The sequence below is a fragment of the Corythoichthys intestinalis genome, chromosome 3 (genome assembly GCF_030265065.1).
Source record: "Corythoichthys intestinalis isolate RoL2023-P3 chromosome 3, ASM3026506v1, whole genome shotgun sequence".
Taxonomy (NCBI): domain Eukaryota; kingdom Metazoa; phylum Chordata; class Actinopteri; order Syngnathiformes; family Syngnathidae; genus Corythoichthys; species Corythoichthys intestinalis.
In genome coordinates, this window is record NC_080397.1 from 2,969,340 (window position 1) to 2,990,911 (window position 21,572).

The 21,572-nt window shown below is 40.3% G+C and overlaps 2 protein-coding genes across 4 annotated transcripts in view; one reads left to right on the forward strand and one right to left on the reverse strand.

Moving 5' to 3' along the window:
• Positions 1–9,195, forward strand: part of LOC130912877 (cytadherence high molecular weight protein 1) — a 39,017-nt gene extending 29,822 nt beyond the window's left edge. For 2 of the 3 annotated variants that reach the window (XM_057830976.1, XM_057830977.1), the window contains exon 6: positions 91–9,194. The gene's annotated coding sequence lies outside the window, so the exon portion shown is untranslated. Of the gene's footprint in view, positions 1–90 lie in introns of all 3 variants that reach the window. The other variant, XM_057830978.1, reaches the window with a different exon arrangement.
• Positions 2,000–21,572, reverse strand: part of gak (cyclin G associated kinase) — an 89,089-nt gene continuing 69,516 nt past the window's right edge. The window contains exons 22-29 of the mRNA XM_057830974.1: positions 19,870–20,077; positions 19,566–19,739; positions 15,556–15,693; positions 11,612–11,698; positions 11,225–11,494; positions 9,392–9,540; positions 6,386–6,562; positions 2,000–3,240 (exon numbers count right to left, since the gene is read on the reverse strand). Of these exons, the coding sequence (XP_057686957.1) occupies positions 3,139–3,240; positions 6,386–6,562; positions 9,392–9,540; positions 11,225–11,494; positions 11,612–11,698; positions 15,556–15,693; positions 19,566–19,739; positions 19,870–20,077 (1,305 nt within the window). The 3' untranslated portion in view covers positions 2,000–3,138. The remainder of the gene's footprint in view (positions 3,241–6,385; positions 6,563–9,391; positions 9,541–11,224; positions 11,495–11,611; positions 11,699–15,555; positions 15,694–19,565; positions 19,740–19,869; positions 20,078–21,572) is intronic.

A 21,572-nucleotide genomic window follows, 5' to 3' on the forward strand; every position in this document is an offset into this window, starting at 1 on the left:
CCCCTAAAACAACCTTCCCATTTACTTTCCTAGTAAAGGTAAGATACACTAATTGTTTGCACTGACCAATCTCCCTTCGTCTTCTTTCAGATAACGCACGGTTATTTGGTGGACTGGAAGACTTCATGCAAATGATCCATGTGACTTTTGTTTTTATATTCCAGGCTTAGAACAGGAAATTAATGGAGCTCACGCTTTTAAGTGCCTTTGTTCCTGTTCAGAACCTCCGCTCCCTGTCCCCGTTTCCTTACGCCCCTCCAAACTGCCCCAGGCAAAGGCTTGATCAGCCAGGTTTACCCCAGTGGGACTGCATTGTGGAACTTCAGGCACGTCATGATCTGTGAATCGTTTAGAGTGAAAGACAAACATGCAACTTGGACCTTTCCGCTCAAAAAAAAAAAAAAAAAAAAAAAAAAAAAAGGAAGGACATGCATGCCTATTTTCCACTGAACAGTACAGTTTAGTACCCTCATAGTTTGGTCTTTTGTGAAGAAATGCTTTAAAAAAACGCCCTCGATACAACTTGTATCTTCTAGTAAAACCGAAAGAACTGGTCAAGATTTACAGTGTATCAAACTGAACCAGACTGTTTGGAGGAAATGAAGCTTTAGTGTACTAGAATCTATTTGCTACAAAATAAAAACACATTTCTGTTCCATTTTTTTCCCCTTCTATTCTTTTGGTATCATGCATTGTTAGTTCTATTGTTGGGATGGGGGATGTCCACCACATATTTGGTAGGGTTTTGTTTCGGAACTTTTGAAATAAAGCTCTTAAAACTGCAGATCCTTTTTTGTTGTTGTTTAGTAAAACACAATATGCTCAGATTGGGCTATTAAATGCTAATCCAAGAGCATTTTGCCAACTGGCCCAAGCATATTTCTTCAGAGGTAATTGTTTTGCTGAAATGTAAAGAAGTACTCTGGTGTATTGGGTAGAGATCGACAGATAAGGGTATTTCAGGACCAATACCGATTATTAGTAGTTAGAGGGGGCAATAACTGATTTTTTTGATATTTGCAGTAAAATTGTATAAATTGGCGTACAATTCATCCAAACATTGATGCTTTGTGTTCGGAGTTTCTCACACAAGAAAACTTCGTCTTACTGGTTCAGTGTAATTATTCCCCAACTCAGCGGTCATGGGTTCGATTATCCGCCCTGATGACCTCGTCTAAGTATCCTTGAGCAAAATGCTCGATCCCACGTTGCTCCTGGTACTGCGTCACCAGTAAGTAGATGAAGATATAGAGTGAAGCGCTTTGAGAGCCTTAAAAAGGTGGAAAGGCGCATACAAGTGTAACTCGCTTTACCATCACCATTCATCCCTGCGCTGTCATATGTACTTTGCGTTCCGGCACCTTATGATTTACAAATTAAGCACTGCATTTAACCAATCAGAGGACGAGGTGAAAAAAAAAGGCCGATACACGTCAAATTTCCAAATATCTGCACCGATAATCGGTCCATCTCTAGTGTAATATATATATATATCCTGTTATTTAAATGAGAAGTTTCAGTACAAAAAAATGACATTTAAAAACATTGCCAAGATAGGCTGATACAAATTTATAGTAATTTAATATGTGTACTAAGTGATTAAATACATTTTAAAAATGCAATTTTATTTTGAAAGTAACAATTGGAATAGATTATTTATACTCAAAATCCGATGAATCAGACTTGGTTGCAAAAAAAAAAAAAAAATGTGATTGGGGCTTGCCTAAATTGAGATCAAAATCTATTTTTGTACTAAGGAAACAAAGTCAGTAAAAAGGAAAAAGACGTTTCCTTCAGAGGCTTTAATCATTTGCTTTTGTTCTTACATTCATATTCATTAGGTATGACAATTTCTTCTTGTACAGTGAAATACTGTATTGATATTCTCCTGCATTATACCTATGATTATATTGTCAAATCAAATAAAAAAAAGACAAAATGCATGTAAAAAACAAGCAAAATGTATGACACAATAGGAATTATATATTTGTGTAAAAAAAAAAAAAAAAAAAAAAAAAAAACATTGTTATTCACCTTTGGAATGAAATCATGAAAGAATCCTCGGACATGTCCCTGTCACCCTCTAATTATATATTATCATATGAAAATCTAACCAATACTTTTTTGAATTCTAATTCTTTTTAATTAGGCATGAAGAGAATGTCCAAAAACTAATAATAATAATAATAAATAAGAACATGATCGGATTGGTCCATGAGGTAAAAATGTGAGCGAGCTAAAAAGATGGAAGTCAATTAACAAGCGTGTCATGTTATTCTTAGAAAACACACACAAGCACGCACGTATACACACACATAAATCTGTCACTCAAACATCATCTTCACAAAGTCACTTGATGGGTGTTTTGTATTTACAATAATTATACACACAATGGACCCCTCCAAATATATATAACGCTCACCCTGTTATGCTTCATGACATTAATCAGAAATCAGCATAGCAGAGCAGAGCATGAGGCTGACAGGTTAACCTACGGCTTTCAAGATAAACTGCTTTGATTTCGGAGGGTTTTAATAGTTAGCATGACACTAATTAAATGTTCGCCACCCTCCATTTTTTAAGAGCCTTGCTTTTAATGGCTAGCCACAAAGCATTACACAAGCTGGTGGGTTGGGGGGGGAAAAGGTGCACTTTGTATTTGTGGGTGTTGCTTTTTTTATTTATTTTTTTAAATAAGATATTAGCACTATGCTAACTGGTGTACGATTGCGTGTGCCAACGATAGTAATAAAAGCATCACATGTGGTGTTTAGCAGCCATTTTGTACATGTGGTCTGCAATACTGACAGGCAACATATCAACTGTTACTATTTTATCTTGAAGTCTCTTTTGTGTGTAAGATTAGTTACGATTCATCAGCATTTGGGAATTCCTTGCTCGCTCTCCGATTGTCACTACTGGCAGTGTTAGTGGCAGAGTTTTTTCTATTTTTCACAAGTGTAGCAAGGATGTGGAGCGTGAAAGGGGCATAACCTCTCAGACACAACCTCTCCCTGCCCCTCCCCAAAAAGACCCAATGTGGGCTCAGCCGTGTCCACTAAGGCTCGATTTTTGTTCGAATCCAGTCCAAATCTAGACTGGTTTTCTGTGTGTCATTTTTTATTGTTTTTCTTTCCACTAAAAGAGAGCTTTTGATCCCTGGTTCTCAAACTCAGACCAGGCGTCGTTGAGCTCCATGAAGATCATTTTCGCGTAGTCCTCATATGGCTTGCCCGTCGCCTGTAGGGGATGCATGTTGAGTGAAAACAAGAAGGAAGAGGAGACAAAAACGTGACTGGTCGATGTGATGTCATAAAATGTCAAACATTTAGCTCATTAATCGTCAGAGGTGGGTAGAGTATCAAAAATTTTACTCAAATAAGAGTAGCGTTACCTCAAAATACCATTACTCAAGTAAAAGTATTCTTCCAAAAAATGTACGCAAGTACAAATAGAACATGGGTGTCCAAACCTGTCCGCAAGGGCCGCTGGTTTTTGTTCCTACCAATCGAGCACAGACAGTTTAACCAATGAAGTTTGGACTAAAACAAGCAGCACCTGACTGCAATCAAATGATTACACTTGTGAGACACCAGATTGGTGAAGAGATGTCATCTTGTTTTGTAGGAATGAAATCCAGCACCCACTGCGGCCCTATGTGGAATAGTTTGGACACCGCTGAAATAGAAAGTATCCAGTGAAAAGAATATTTAAGGGTTTAATGAGCAACATTTTGACAATCTATATGAACTGTTGTTTCATGATACTGTACAATAACCCATTACATAACCACATTAAGCCAAAAAAAAAAAAAAAATCATTAAAGACAGAGAGAAAAAATAAACAAACAGTAATGAAGCATTATTCGTCCAAAGAGCATGAGTGCCCTGTCCTCTAGTGGAGAAAATAGTAACTAGTTTGAGTAGTGAATACTGTAATTCCTTCATAGTTGTTATTAGTATGAAATTAAAAGGATCATATCTCCGGTTTTCCGTGGTCAGTCGGTGCCAAATAAAAACTGGAAGAGCGTTTTAAATCCGCGATTTCGATTCACATTGAGGGCAGCGCTCTATGTCAAATACTTCATTTTTTACGGTGCTTTAAAAAGGCATGATTGAACAGGCTTGCGTGATCATGAACGGCAAGCTTGCGTCTGATTGGTATAATGGAGTCATGTGATTAATGTTGCGATGTCTCATTGATAAAATTACCGTAGTAGCGCTACTCTTGGCAATAGCTTCGCTAGCGAAAAAAAAATCTAATATGTAGTATAAAGAGGAAAAATGTAACGGCCCTTGCTCTTGTATAGCCCAAAGTAGCGGAGTAAGAGTAGCGTTTTTTTTCTTCACAAATCTACTCGTGTAAAACTTATGGCTTAGTAAAACTACTCTTGGAAGTGCATTTTTTTTTCAAAAAGTTACTCAAGTAAATGAAACTGAGTACATGTAACTAGGGATGGGAATTGATAGGATTTTTACGATTCCGATTCCATTATCAATATTGCTTAACGATTCGATTCTTTATCGATTCTCTTATCGATTCTAATTTGGGGAAAAAGAAGAACAAACGTTTTGATTGGCATCGAGTTTAATCAGAAGTCACAAACTTACAAACTCACAACGAGGTCAAAAGAGGCCCAAAACCCCAATATTAACTGTGGCAATAAGTGGCAAATGCACAAGAATGTGTAACATTTTACTGAAACATTTTTCTAATAGAAATAAAAACTATGAAAATGAATGAATATTGGCATATAGTTCGTTTTTCTGCCGTTGGCAATATGTGTTAAAGCAGGGGTCCCCAAACTTTTTCCTGTGAGGGCCACATAACTTTTAACTGATGAGGGGCCGGGGTCAGTTTGAACAGAACACAGAAAAAGTGTGACGATTGCAGGAGTGCCGAAATGTAAAAAAAATATTGCTTTTCAGAAAGCTGCAATCAAATAACCCTTTTTGGATTCTTTACAGAACAAAAGTAAATAAAATAAAAATAATAATATTATATAATAATAATAGATAACAATAACACTATTAATCAACTAGATAATAACCAAATAACCCTCTCTGAGTTCTTCACAGAAAAAGGCCAGAAAATAAATAACACTATGAAGAAAAAAAAAAAAAAAAAAATTTTATGCTCTCTGGTATTGTTCAGGGGCCGGACCAAATGTGGGGGCGGGCCGTATCCGGCCCGCGGGCCGTAGTTTGGGGAGCCCTGTTAAAGTGTATTATTTACCAGTATATTGAAATGCATTAGTTTTTATGGCGCTTTCATGCTCATGTGGGGGCGCCCTTGCGCTTCCTCACGCGAAGAAGAACGCGTTCATGTGAAGAAGAGCGCGCTTACACGCGAAGAAGAAATGCCGCATCCAAGCGAGTGAGCGAGTTCGGGAGAGAGGGGAAACACTGCTACGAGCCTACGTTCTTTTTTAATGTTTGTAAAATATCTACAGAGTCAACGCTTGTATGTATCATCTTTTGTGTTGTTGTTGTGTGCTTCCACTCGCGATCGGACACTTAAATCCAGTTGTGTAGTAGTTTGAACGATGTACTAATGCTAGCAAACGCATGCTAACCGTTTAGCTGTATTAGCAGCTAATCATCGCTGATTTACGTTGATGCAAACCTGTTTGTTATTGGGGACGAAACTGATTAGTTTCATTTCTATTTTTAGTTTCACTCTTCAAGTGATGGTTGAATAAAGTCAGCAAATTATACCAACGTCTTCTGTATCCTCATTTGGGAGTTTAGCTAGCTATATAGCCAGGACTAAGCCTTAGCGTCTCTGTGAGGACAGTACAGTCTTATTCCCTCCCGATGCAGTTATCTCCACCTTGCAAGACTGCAAGTCGTTTTGTTGTAATTTTTCCTTGTGAAGTAAAGACACACTTTCGAGCGTTTGAACCTACGTGCTGTCATTGTTATGTTTACGGCTGCAATGCTCGTGCTAAACCATTGTAACCTTTCATTTTCACCCTCATTCCTGGTGAAGTGTAGCCAAACTTTGGAGCGGGTGGTTCTTGGCGCCATGCTAGTTTGATGCGTCTGGACAACAAGACACGTCACAACGCAATATGCGTCTTTAGGAATCGTTAAAGGGATCGTTCAGGCTTTTTCATTGTGATGTCGAGGCCTCAAAACACAAGGAACCGGTTCTGAATTGGAATCGGATTTCGATTCCCATCCTTACGTAACGCGTTCCTACCCACCTCTGTTAATCGTTCGGCTAAATTGACAACTATTTAAAAAAAGGAATAATCATTTTTTAGCCTTTCCAGTGAAACCAAGCACTTGTCCGAAAATGAATTAAAAATACTTTTTGCGGTCCTTTTTGGAGCTTTCCACTGTTTAATGTCTAGCGAAACCAAATGGTGTTTATAGCGCACCTTATCTGGATGGACAACTAGGACAGCCTTCCTGTAGAACCTCTTCACCTGGTCAGGCGTTACCAGGTCGGCCATGCCGACCGGCTTCCAACGGTTCTCGCCCTCCCACAGCACCGTGTGTAACGTAGACAGCAGCGCTCGGATGTTCCTTTCCTTGCCCTCGATCCAGTCCAAGATCTAACGAGAGAAGGATTAAACGTCACCTAAACAAACGTGGTGATGGGAAAACAGCTCTCAAAGTGAACATCACGTCACTGTTGAAAGCAACTGTTGAAGAGAAGTCATATTGGATCTTGACTATAGTTTGCCAAAAAGCATGTGAAAGACTCCATGATCAGATTCTTTGGTCTGATGAGACCAAAATTGAGGTTTTTGGACATCAGACAAGATGTAATGTTTGGCGGAAACCAAACACTGTGCATCACCAAAAACACACCATCCCCACTGTGAAGCATGGTGGTGGCAGCAGCATCACGCTAAGGACCTGGAAGATAGACTGCAGAATGAATGTTGCAAAATACACTGAAGTCCTGTGGAACAATCTTCTTCAGTCTGCAACAGAACTACAGCTTGGGATAAGATAAATACTGCAAAAGCTACACAGGAATGGTTAAAAAAAGAACCAGGTAAATGTTCTGGAGTGGCCGAGTCAAAACCCAAACCTCAATCCTATAGAAACATGCCATTAAGGACACTGTCTCAACTTTTTAACATTGCCATTCTCTCTAATAAATTACCTTATTTTCCTCTGACGCTCAAGACACACACTTTCTTCTACCCAGACATATTTCACCAGTAAAAAAAATAAAATAATTTGGAGTTTTAATTCTACATAGCATAATCTACAGAATGTGCCTATTTAATATGGTGATAATACTCTAATCACTCCATAAAAACAATCTACACATGGGTCCTTAATATGGTAATTGATGCTCGGAACTTTGGCTGTGATGATGCATATGAGTTGATACTTCCGCGAAGCACCTTCGAGAGATGTGCTGCGTTCATGTGTGTCTGGAGATCCGACATCCCAAGTTGGAAAATCATTCTTATGTGCTGTAAAGTCATAATGTGGGATGAAAACATGGTTGCTAACTTGCTACATAGAAGAGTAGCCTATTTTAATGCTCCAACCAGTGTTGTTTTCGTCAACGATGACGACAACGAAAACAGACACAGCAGGAATATTATTTTACTGCATTCAGTGTGTAACTCTCACCAAAATAAAGCTAGTGTTGTGATAATAAGTGCTTACATGACTGTCAATGTTCATTCGAAATTGTTGGAAACCTTTTTTTTTTTTTTTTTACTAAAACTTGTGTGTTCGGCAACCAATACTAGTCAAAAATTTTTTGAGTACACTAAAACTTGTTGGACTATTCGTTGACTAAGACTAAAACTAACACATTTTGAAATGACTAAAACATGACTAAGACTGAAAAGTATTTTCGTCCAAAAGACTTAAGACTAACACTAAAATTAAAATGGCTGCCAAATACAACACTGGCTCCAACGATACATGACAAGTTGAGTGCCTGTTTGGCGCTTTTTATAGACATCATGTGACAGAGATTCTTTTTCTCGATTACTCCAACAACACATGAATGCAGCATCAATATTACGGGCGTGTGCCAAAGTGCCAATCATACAATCGACAGTGCAAATGAAACTTTCTCACTTGCTATACAGGTTAGTGCCAGATAAACCACCCATCCTTGATGTTCTGTATTGATGTTTGTTTGGTTGCCTATTCCTATGAATTTAAATGCTTCAACTTTACTCTTGTACTCTTCAGGCACTTAACTGCAATAAACTACTCTGGGCCCAAATTGAAATAGCAGATTAGCTGTCGTCTTTTAGAGAAGTGGCTAGGAATACAATGACAATTAAATGAGATTTGAGTGAGAGGCTCTCACTCAAGAGCTTTGTCTAATGTTGTGTTGAAATGATACAGTATGTTACATTTGAACTGTATCAATACTGATGCTTTGTATATGACCAAAATGAATAGAATTCATCTGTATGATTCAATTGCCTATCTTTGGGATATAACCTCTAACAATTTTGTGTGTGTGCTCATCGTAATTTCCAGTTTTTTTTCAAACAAGCATTTCATTTGTTACTGCAGTCTCTGCAATCTGCGACAAGATGTATTTTTTGTTTTTATTTCTATTGGACTCAAAGAGCATTACTCTTGCAAATGGATATTAGAAAGTTATTTTCTCACAGCAAGGATAAATCAGCCAGGAGGAATGACAGAGGTCAGCTAGGTAACCAACCTAGGCAACATAAACCAAGTCACAACCTACCAGTTGAGAAACACTGATTATTTGCACAACAGTTACAGTGATATATCCCCATTTTTGTCCCGACAAAGTAGAGTTGCAGAGTGCAGGAGTGATGGAAGTTGATGAGAACGAGCAGAGGTGAATGACTATCAACAAGGGATGTCCCAGTTTTGATTTTGAATACTGATGGCTGAAAAAAAAAAAAAGTCACTTTTTAACAAAAATCTTTTGTTTGTTGTATTTTGGTTTGATCATATAAAGTTTAAATTGCTATTTCTGACTTTTTATGATGGATAAGTGCTAAAAAAAAAAAAAAAAAACATTTGTTTGCCCACCAGTGCCACAGTATTCTTTTAGGTCTAGTGACGCCCCTGCTACTACCGAACATAATTCAGTGTTTGTACTGCACTTATATGTTCTCTATTGCAATATGAGTTGCCCAAATGTGTTTGACTTCCATTGTGTTGTCAATTCTCTCTCACAGAAGCGCCCCCCCCACACACACACACACACACAAAAAAAAAAAAAAAAAAAAAAAAAAACCCTGTTCTTAAATCAGGTGATGCAACACAGCCATCAACAGGCATTCAACTCGCTGAAAACAACTAGACGACGAATATCTACAGTACGTCAGTGGCAGTCAGCGCTTGGATTCCAGGTGACAAATACAAACGTCCATGGCAGAGACTCAGGTAACCTAACGTGGGACTCAACGTACCTGCAATTTAAGAGGATCTACTTCCTTTGTGATCTCCTCCCTCCTCATTTCTGCGATGGTCCTTGGCCCTTTTTTATCCAGCTTAGAGGAAAAGCCCTGAGTGGACAGCAGGTCTCCAAAGTCATCCTCCTTGACTTTTGGTTTGGGGCCTACATCACAACAACACAAGGAGCGGGATAGAAACATTTTAGACAACATTCGCAATAGGCCTGAACGATATATCGTTTAAACATCGCCATCGCGATGTGCGCATGTGCAATAGTCCCATCGCAAGGACGTGCGATAGTTTTTTAATTTCATTTTTTTTAATCCACAAACGTTTGTTTTGAGGAAGGAGAGGGGAAAAAAGCGCACAGCTTCTCTTTCTCTCCAGCAAGTCATCGGCTCCTCCCCCTCCCCCTGCAACAGCGGAGTGGAGGGAGGAGGGGCCGAACAGCAGAGCGGAGGGAGGAGGGCCCGTTCTCAAAGGGAAAGCAAGCAATCAACACGTTGGAGGAGCAAGGAAGACTGTATCCAAAAGGAGTTTTGGAAGTATTTTGGCAAGAACAAGACTATAAGGGACAAAAAACAGCCCTGTCGACAGTGCCTCGCCATGGTTGCCTCAACAAGAAGTAATCTGTCAAACATGTGGGACCATTTAAAACGCAGGTATCTATGCATTCCTGCTACGAGCTCCCCATCAGAGGCTTTTTAGCACAGGTGGGAACATTGTTACGTGCCAACGTTCTTGTCTCAAGCCTGCTATAGTGGATAAACTAATAGTCTTGGCCAAAAACCTATGAGACCCAGTTGAGAATTGCTGAGCAAGGAAGGTGGACGATATGCAGACAAATACATAACACAGCTGAAGGAATGTCTTTTCTTCTTTTTATTCATGTGACAGCTATCAGGAAGGCAGGAAATTTGGGAGTTAAAATGGTTCTGTTATTCATCACAGTTATTTGCAGTTATTCAGTTCAATTATTTTCAAGTTCAATTGAGTTTGTTTCTTTTATATTTAAATTTATTGTAAACCGTATTTTTCAAATAACTATATATAGTACAGCTGCACATAAAGTTTTGATACTTAATATTTTTGTTGAAATATTTTTACAACTTTGTTGCCGTTTTGCAGTTTTATATTGTTATATTTTGTGTAAACAACTCAGGGGACTAATGCACTTGCACTTTTATTAGTCAGATTTAATATTTAAGTTCAAATATGTTGACAACTTTGTTGTTTAACTGAGGTTTTTATGTATTATTATAGTTTGTGAACTCTTTTGTCATATTTAATATTTTTGTTCAAATATGTTGACAACTTTGTTTTACTGAGGTTTTTATTTATTGTTATAGTTTGTGAACAACTTTTTTATTTGTCATATTTAATATTTTTGTTCAAATATGTTGACAACTTTGTTGTTATTTTACAGAAGTTTTTATTTATTGTTATATTTTGTCAAAAACTTAGGGGACTAATGCACCTGCTCTTTTATTTATCATTTAATTTATTTGCTGTTGTTGAAGTGTAAAATATTGTATTCAATAAATGATCTATTTTGTGCAGACATGACCTCCTGGATACCTTCATACAGAAATCTTCATCATTCACAAATTAAACAGTATTATATGAATACACTGTGGTCACGGTGTGTTATGTAAAGTATTTCCAAACAGCTATTCAAGTCATTTAGTGAAAATTTCTTTAAAAAAGATAGATCTTTTTTTTTTTAATATCGCAATATAATATCGCAATATATTGCAAACCTAAAAAAAATCGCGACAATAGTTTTTTCCAATATCGTTCAGGCCTAATTCGCAACAAAAAGACGGAACATAACAGCTGGAAAATACCGAATCCCGGAGCCCGAACACCTCTTTCCTCACGGCCTCCGATGACACTGGGGAAATTAAGGTTGTAGTTGGGCTTGCCGGCCTGAGGGCCAGCAGCCTGAGGCACCGATGATGCTTGGCCTTCAGACCTGGATCCTGTCCGCCAGGGCTTGTTGTGGCTCTGGGAGACTCGGCCGGGCTGCCAGGATGGCAGGCCTTGAGGCTTCGTTGAAGACGAAGAGGAGGAAGGGGTATTCTTCATTGGCCCAGGGAGGTTACTGTTTGAAGAACCTAGAACAAACGAACTTGAGTACTGTAGTTTAATTACAGAGTGTTGTGATCGATCTTCTTTCATTGCAATTGACTGTGACAGGTGGCAAAACTATTTCCAATGATGTTAACACTTACTTGGTAAATTGGAACCCAGGTTCCCGAGGTCAGCAAAAGGATCGAAGGTCTGAGACTTGGCCTTTGACATGGACGACGTGCTCGAGGCTACAAAAACACAAATGCAGCACAAGTTGGTTAAAAAAACAAACAAATTCCATTAAATTGGCTCTAAATATACTGTTAAAATAAAGGAAACACTAAAGTAACACATTGTTGACATGAATGAAATATTGCTATTAATAAATACTTTGTTCTTTCCATAGTTGAACGTGCTGAAAAAAAAAATCACAAAAACTTTCAATGAAAATCAAATGTATCAACCCATGGAGGTCTGGATTTGGAGTTATACTAAAAATGAAAGTGGAAAAACACTTTACAGGCGGATCTTACGCCTGGGCATGCTTCTAATGAGCCGACGGAGGGTGTTCTGGGGGATCTCCTCCATAATCTGGACCAGGGCATCACCTAGCTCCTGGACAGTCTGAGGAGCAACCTGGCGGTGCCAGATGGACCTAAACATAATGTCCCAGAGGTGTTGTATTGGATTTAGGTCAGGCGAATGTGGGGGCCAGTCAATGTTATCAATTCATTATTCCTTCAGCCACACAAGATTGGGCATTGTCTTAGACCAGGAGAAACCCCGGCTCCATTGCACAAGCGTAATTTATGACAATGGGTCCAAGGATTTCATCCCGATAACTAATAGCAGTGAGGGTGCCATTATCAAACCTGTAGAGATGTGTGTGTCCTTTCAGGGATATGCCTCCCCTGACCATTACTGACCCACCACCATACCGGTCATGCTGGATGATGTTGTAAGCAGTATAACGTTCTCCACGGCATCTCCGGACCCTTTCACATCAGTCCCATGTGCTCAGGTTGAACCTGCTTTTATCAGTGAAGAGCATAGAGCCAGTGGCGTAGTTGCAAATTCTGGTGGTCTATGGCAAATGCCAATTGAGCGCTGCGGTGATGGCCAGTGAGCACGGGGCTCACTACAGGGATGCCAGGCCCCCAGGTCATCCTTACTGAGCCAGTTTCTGATTGTTTGGTCAGAAATATTCACACCAGTGGCCTGCTGGAGGTCATTTTGTAGGGCTCTGGCAGCGCTCATCCTGTTCCTCCTTGAACAAAGGAGTGGATACCGATCCTGCTGAGGGTTTAAGGACCTTCTACGGCCCTGTCCAGCTCTCCTGGAGTAACTACCCATCTCCTGAAATCTCCTACAGGCCACCAGGCTGCTCCTCACAGTGTCCAGGAGCTCACTGATGCCCTGGTCCAGCTCTGGGAGAAGATCCCTCAGGAGAACAACCGCCACCTCGTCAGGAGCATGCCAAGCATTGTAGGGAGGTCATACAGGCACGCTGAGGCCATACACACACTACTGAGCCTCATTTTGACTTGTTTAATGGACATTACAATCATCAAAGTTAGATAGGCCTGCAGCACGTTTTTCCATTCCAAAATCCAGACCTCTGTGGGTTGATACATTCGATTTTCATGGATCATTTTTGTGTGACTTTGTTGTCAGCATATTCATACGGTGGCAGAGAGGTGTCAGGCAAAACACAATGCAAATAGAAAAAAAAACACAAACGCCAATTGCAAACGCTTTGCAAAAGAAAAACGAACGAATGCAAACTGCCACAACACAGTCCCCATTTCTTAAAGCGTGATTGCAAATTGGCAAAAGCATGAACCCCAATTGCCACAACATGTATGCAAATGGCTCACAACGCGTAAGCAAGAAGTCACAGCTCGCCTGCGAGAAGATGACCCGGAGCAAAAGGGTGACCTGGAAGTGTCACCTGGGAAAGAAAAAAAAAAAAAGCGACGACACTTTGTATATTGCTATATGTGCTTTGTGACCTCCGTGATCAAAATTATGTAAATCGTTTGTGCAGTTAAAGGTTTTTTGAGATATTTACAATTTCTACAGGTTAATCTGACATCAATCAGCTTCCCATTTTGATTAAAACTTGTGTCAATTGTTGGTTCTGTAAAAAATTGTCGTGTGTTGCTATCGTTTTATACGTAGATATTAATTGAAATATATATTGATAATTTCGAGTGAGGACGTCATAATTTCTGTGGCTGATGGCGCGTAGCAACTCTTTCAGTAGCATGGGTGTCCAAACAACAAGCGCGAAAGTAGAATAAACAAATGGCACCACTTTGGGTACATTTTGCAATAAATGAGGAGCTGAGAGTGACTTCATCACTCGAAATTAAAATCTTAAGCACACCATTTACTGCAAAAAGGACCAGAATTCGTTTGAGCTAGTTATTGACAACCCCCTGTTATTGAGAGGGTTAATACACTCCGTCAGCCACTGGAGTTATGACGTCCTCACTTGAAATTTTTATGTCAAAACCTATAAACGATAGCAGCATAAACAACAATTTTTCTACAGCACAAACGATTGACATCATTTTTATATAAATTTGCGTCTGATGGGGGGGCGAACTTTACAGAGGTTCGTGGAGATCACAAAGCACATATAGCAACATACAAAGTGTTGTCCTTTTGTTTTTTTTCACACTTCCGGGTCGTCCTTTTGCAGTCGTGCTGTGGCTTCTTGCAGTTGTGTTGTGGCAGTTTGCATTCGTGCGTTTTTCTTTTGCATTAGTGTTGCGAGCCATTTGCATTTGTGTTGTGGCAATTGGGGTTCGTGCTATTGCCAACTTGCAGTCGTGCTTTGGCAAGTCGCAGTCATGTTGTGCTAGCTTGCATTCGTATTATTTTTTCTTTTGCAAAAGCGTTTGCAATAGCGTACCGCACGAATGCTATTTTTAGACTGTGACGTCACCATCATAATGGGGAAGTGGTTCATCATAGACACTCCCTCACATACAATCCATGTTATTTCTGCTTGTTTTCTCCGGTAATCTTTCAAAAAAGAACATGCCGAGTAAACGCTGCTGCTATGGAACTCTGAGGAAAAAATGTGAATAATGGATCAACTTGTGAAGACGTCCAAAAGACCAGTTTAACGCCAGCAAGGTGAACCCATTCACATTTATTATGTAAACATTTTGATGGGGGCCATGGCCCTACAGAGGACGATGAGGTAAAACATTTTGATATTTTTACTTTTTTTAGGGTGGCGTTTTGCCGTGCTGCTACTGTTTGACAATGAATGAGCTGAAAAAAATCAAAATGGTATCTGACCGTCACTGTTACCTTTTTTGTTGTAAAAAAACAACTTTAGTAAGGGGAAAGTGTAATAAATTATAGAATTAAGATTGGTTATTAATGAAAAAATTAAAAGTGTTTGTTGGCTGTCACTGAGTAGCATTTGCAATCGCTACACAAAAATATCAATGTAAACTGTTCCCAGGAACGGTCAGAGACGAAGACAACCAGAGGATATAATATATAAGAAAGACAGGGCATATGATGGTAAAGCATAGATTGTTGAAACAGGAGAATGTCATTGTCGGTGGCGTAAGGCAATACACAAGAAAAAGGTGTCGATAAAAAGGCTAACACTGGATCAGGTTGGCTCGTCTTTTTCAGCCCTCGACACTCAAGCCATCTCTTTAACTGAACATTTGTATGTTCTTCCACATCTTTACCAGTGAATTTGGCGCCAGGGACATCATTTTCGGACAGAATTGGTAGGTTTAGCTCAGTAAACATCTCGTTCCTACACTATTTCCATGTATTTACTGTTAGGGACAAACGGGAGGTTGACCCGCCTCGCAACAATTGCTAACGTCATGAATATTAATGAGCAAAAGAGACGTGTTGCTTGCGGTACGCCATTGGGTTGCGTCCTTTTTTTAATTTGCAAAGTGTTTGGACTTGCATTTCGCCTTACACCTCTCGGCCACCGTACATTCAACTATGGAAAGAACAAAGCATTTAGTAAAAATATTTCATTCATTCAGATCTGCAACATGTTCCGTTAAGTGTTCTATTTTTGTGATCAATGTACAGTATATAATCCCAATGTTACCTGTATTGACGTAGGCAGGCCTGCCAGAAGTGGAGCTCATGCCTGCCGACGTGCTCGCTGCCCAGCTGTCCCACCCACCCAGGAGGTCTGGATGACTGGCTGATGATGTCATCTTGGGAGTGCTGTCCACTAATTTATCTGGTAGGAAGTACAAAATATCAATTTTGATGTTGTCATTATTATGGATGGCAATTTCGACTAATTTCCCTGCCGAGTAGACTGAGATTTTATTTGCCACTAGTTGACTAGATTATAAGCAGGAAAACTCGCAATTTAATAGATATATTAAATGGTAAATAAAAAAAAGTTTAAAATGCAAAAGTTTTGTGTATTTAAGAGCTATTGTTGTTTATTTAAATTCTATTAATGTATAACTAGGCATGTGCCGGTATGAGATTCTGACGGTATGATAAGCCAAAATGTCACAGTGTCACAGTACTGCTTTAAAATGTGTTACTTTGAGATATCTGGTTTAAAAAAAAAAAAAAGATAAATAAAATTTACACTGAACAGGATTTTTATTTTTCAAAACATATTAGCAAACTGGAACATACGTATTATGTTAAGTTAAAAAAAAAAAATCTAAATAAAATTAAAATAAATGCAGTCCTCAAGATTATTACCATCAGAACAAAAATAATTGAATTATTTTCCATAAAAAGCACATGTGTACTACTCATATTATGTTTATATTATACACAGCCTCTTTCTCAACACAGACAGTTGCCAGAGAGAGAGAGAAAAAAAAAACATGTTTTACCGCTAGACACACTAAACATGCTTGAGTTAACTCTCGTAGCTGGTGGGAAATGTTCATGACAGTGTTTACTAACCTTTAATTTTGTATAAATGACAAATCATATTGGAGGGACAGTATTGCCTCCTTGGCAGCCACCCTCCACAAACACGTTTTACATGTCAGTTGGCCCTCCTCCTCTAAGCTGCGGCCGTCTGTAACTTTCCTGTAGCTGAAATATTCCCATACCAGCGATTTAGTTTTATTCGATGTGGGGAAAAAGTCAGGAGTTTCACCATCTTTGGCCATCGTGTAGGTGGGGGAGGGTGGAGCCTTGCAGCTGCAAGCGAGGGATTTCTCCTTGCATTTTTGGGACATAAAAAATAGCCAATAACGTAGGGACGGTATGACGGAATTTTTTGCCGTTTTGAAACCTTGACATTTTCTTACCACTGCATACCCTGAAACCGGTAATAGGCACATGTCGAGATGTAACAAAAAACGGACTGAATAAAGGTAACCAATTGAAAAAGAAATACATTCTTGATACGTTCGTCAAAACTTCACCAAACTTTGTCATGCCCCCGTCCTACGTGGGTGTGTTTTGGGGGTGGGGGGGCATTGCCTCTCCCTGGCTGCTCAGCCTGTTTATAAAGAGGCAGAGGCGCGAAGACCAAAGCCCCTTTCAGATTTGTATCACGCTAAATTCCCATGTAGTGTGACGGGGGATTTCCCCGTGTCACGGCTTTCAGACAGTGGGAGATGTACAGGGAACTACGGACACTTCCAGACTTTTCCCGTGTTGGTGACTCAGCGCTCTGTGTGCGTGGAGGGTGAGCGACAGGATTTGATAACCCGGACATTACATCCTTTTTGGTCGGTATCGGCAACAAAATAAACCACACATTTCCAAAGATAGATGATGGGCTGTCTCTTCTTCGGTCAGTAGCAAATTATTTTCGTTATGTTTTGACTGTATGTTTTGTTATCTTTTCAGATGGCCATGTTGTTAATTGCATTGCTTATGTTTTTCATCTTACTGCGAAGAAAGAGGAAACGACGATCGGGCCACCATGATTTTTACGTCATCAGCCTTCACGCTGTGACCGGGGAATTAATCGGCTGCTTTCATACATGCAGCGTCCCGGTGAAGTCCCAGACATTATACTAGGACGCAACTCAATGTCCGTGTGATCTCCGTGTCAGTCAACCCGGGAAATGGCTTTCAGACATAAGGGCTACCTGTTTAAATCCCGGGATGTAACCGGAGTTCAGCATATGTCTGAAAAGGGCTCAAGATGCATGATGCTGCGTTTAATCGACTAGTAAAATACGAAACGTTTAATTATGTAGGCGGTTGAATTATTAAACGGCTAGTCGCGCACATCCCTAGTCATAATAATATATACATGACAGTATTGTTTTCTTCAACAATGACGATAACAAAAATATTTTGTCGACAAACAATTTTTTCATGACGATGAAAAGCTAAAAACGTGCTTGGGGGACTACAAGATAACGAGACGAATGCCAGTTTTCGTCTGATGAAACAACGACGAGACAAAAATGCGACATCGTTTCAGTCATATGTTCACAGTGCGTGACACTCTCATATTGTACGTGGATTACATCAGCTTGCATTGTGGCAGTGTTTGGGTCGTGTCACTCATGTGAGATGTGCTGTGCCTCTCCCTCTTCACTGGAGTTTAGGATGTGTCTCAAGCAGGGGTCGCGTTAACCGGATATTTTCCGTTGTTGACCGTTTTTTTTTAAAACGGTGACGGAAAAAACTGAAGTCCGTCCGTCATTTTGACAGGTTGCAATTCACACCCCAGACCACAGGGTGGCGAGTTAGCATATTAATTAGCTATTGTCCCTCTCAATGCATGACGTCGTTGGCTCTTCTGTCAGAGTATTGTAGCGTCACCGGGGTCTGGCGGCGGCACCGTGATTGACACATCAACGCGAGGTTCTTATTGGTGCACCCGGTGTGCCAGCGCGTCATCCAATTGATGGACAAGATTGCCGCCTGTGTATAGACCCCAATCACATGACGTCACAACTCCGCCCCCCTGACTGGAGCCGCCATATTGTGAGTCAGCTCGTCATGTTTACACATTACCGCTACGTACATGCCTCCTATTACAGCGTGTTTTTCTGCTCGTTAATATTAATAATCAAAATGGTGAAGGCGTGTGTGGCGGTTGGTTGCTGTAACAGAGAAGATAGACGGAGAGACTTGAAGTTCTACCGTATTCTGAGAGAGCCGAAGATGAGAGCGAGATGGACTGCTGTAATTCGACAAGAAATCTGGGCACCAAACAATCACCACAGACTATGTAGTAGTCATTTTATATCTGGTAAGATGCATTTAATATATATTTAGAAGATTTTGGGCTGACAACCACAATTAAGATCATTGTGTGACGTTGGTGATTGGGGTCTATATCGTTGCCTCTCTTTCTTTGGGGGCGGAGTTGTTGGCGGTAAGCAGAGTAAAAAGGGAGAAAAATACCACGACTTCCGTGTCTAATTTTTCGCCGTCAAGCAAGCGTTACAATATTTATTAAAAATGAATGAAAACTAAATACTATTGAATATGTCATCATTATCATTTTAAAAATTTAAGTGACGGGTAAAAATAGGCTATGACCGGATTTTTATGACCCTGTCAGTCAAAATGGCAGACAACGAAAATGTCTAGCGCAACCTCTGGTCTCAAGCTAGGCTGCGCTCCATCTTACTTGTTTGGAACCACGTTAAGATTTTTTTTCTTACCTTGGCAAGAGAGAATATGCAATGTTGCTTTAGCCTTTAAAAGTATGTGCTGAGTGATCGACAGACGCTAAATGTAGTCCTATCTTTAGTGTAGCATTCGCGTTAGCATTAGTTTCAGAATGGCGAGCTTCCGTTTAAAACACTGGCCAGTCTAAAGCAGAACCACTTGGCTTTTCGGGTCAGTAAGTCTAGAGGATGTTAAATGTTTGGACAACTTTTTCTTTTAGTTCCTGGCTTTTAGGTAGGTTTAGTTGAAAATAATTTACTGCTTTAACATCACAAAGTTGGCGCTACAGTATGTGCTCATCTGTCTATGCTCATTCGATATTGTTGGAAACTTTAATTTTAGACTAAAACTTTGTAGTCGAAGACGAAAACAATTTGAAATGACTAAAATATGACAAAGTCTAAAAAGTATTTTCGTCCTAAAGACAGACAAAAATGAAAAGGGCTGCCAAAAACAATACTGATATATACAAATTTTGGATGGACTCACGGAGGTTAAAGAGGCTGGTGTTGGAAGCCGGAGCGGGTTTTTCTGATGCAGACCCACCAGAACCCATCAGGTCCCCAAACAGGTCAGGGCCAGAGGCCTGACGAGAGGACCCCACACTGGAGCCCATTCCTGAACTAGAACCCATTCCAAACGGGTCGAAGGGGTCGCTTATGGCTGCGGAACAAAGCATATTATTGTATTACTGTACTGTATTACTGTATTATTGATGTCAAAATTATAGTTACGATTTGGAATTAGACCGAAATTGTCTGGAAAAACAAGTCGATAACAAAGAGATGCGTACGTTTGGAGCCGCTGAAAAACAAATCCTCCTGGGCCGTCGCCGCCGTGTGTCCAGCAGGTGGCGCAAACAGGTCGTTGAGGAGGTCGCTATGGCTAGAAGAGGCCTTCAAGCCATCTGAGGACGCCGGTGGTGGTTGGAGTTCGGAGTTCAAACCTAAGAGATCGGCTGTGTCGTTGGCAGGAGAACCCTCAGCGGTAGAGACTGAAGTCTGGGGGATGTTGAGTGAATATGTACATGGTTATATTAGCATCTTGTTGCAGCCAACAAACAAGTATTTAGTCAACAAGTGGTATGTTCTTGAGCAAAGGCTGTCATTTATTAGCATCGGGGCTCCCGACTAACATTTTTTTACTAGGAGCACTGTGGCCCCAAACTTAAAATTTTAGGGGTTGTAGGATAAGCTTGTTTTTGGGTGCCAAATATATTGCTCTCCCACAGCTATTATACGTGCACTCCCAAGCTATTATGAAGAATACAGTTTTAGCCCATGATCATGTGCTTACTGGTGATTGATCACAACCTGCTGATAAGTAGATGCACACACATATGTTGATTCATCACACAACATCTCAGTACTTTTCCACCAAGCTACAGTTCTTTGATCGCAAATGTGTGTACAAAACAAAGATATCTTGCCTGCTCAGGAGTGTGACTTAATTCAATCAGGAAGCACTGTTACATCAATGGCTAGAATAAGGAATTTGCCCAACCGAACCTGCCACGTTGGACAACAGTGTTGTAACTGTATTCTGCCCATCAACAAGCCCTCAATAAAAGTAAGCAGCGCGGGAGAGTTCAAAGAGAGACTCAGATGAGAGGCATTGGTCGCGGAACGTGTCTCCTGGCTCTCCCAACCTGCAGGTTGAATGTCAATGTCAATTCTCTGACTTTATCTCACCGTGCCCTGACTTTTCTCAGCTTGCCTTGGGTAAATAACTAAGTTAAAGAACAAGTTTTAGACCCAACAGTTTTGGTGCCGAAACCCGGGATCCAAGAACCCGGACATCTGGACCGACGCGGGATCAACGGGCCACTTCAATCTGTCGACAGCGTCCTCCATCGAAGGATGGGCCCATCTATCTTGGTCCTGCGGCGACCCGGATCTCCGGTGACGGATCCCGACGAACCAGGGCGAATGACTTAAGGTAGGAAGAATTAAATTTAATGTGTTTTGAACCGTATTTATTCCGGGAACGGAAACCCGAAGGGACGAAACCGTATTTAGTAATTATTCTGGGAACGGAAACCCGAAGGGATGAAACCGTATTTAGTAATTATTCCGGGAACGGAAACCCGAAGGGACGAAACCGTATTTAGTAATTATTCCGGGAACGGAAACCCGAAGGGACGAAACCGTATTTAGTAATTATTCCGGGAACGGAAAACCCGAGGGGACGAAATCCGTATAGCAACATCTTACCGGGACACGGAAACCCGAAGAGAGTAAATCCGTAGAGATATCTCAAAAGTAAATTTCGAGTGGAGTCAGAGACCGGACACAGCCGGGTATCAAAAAGGTTTAAAAAAGCCGCACAAACAATTCGTAACACCAATTAATACCTAACGAACGGCCGATTCAATTGCGCATGTCAAAGAAATAAGCGAAAAAATAAGAAAAAACACGAATAACCGTAAAAACGTCCAAAATCGCTGCTAAAACTGTTTATGAAGAAGGGAACTCCCACCCGATACGTAAAACATCA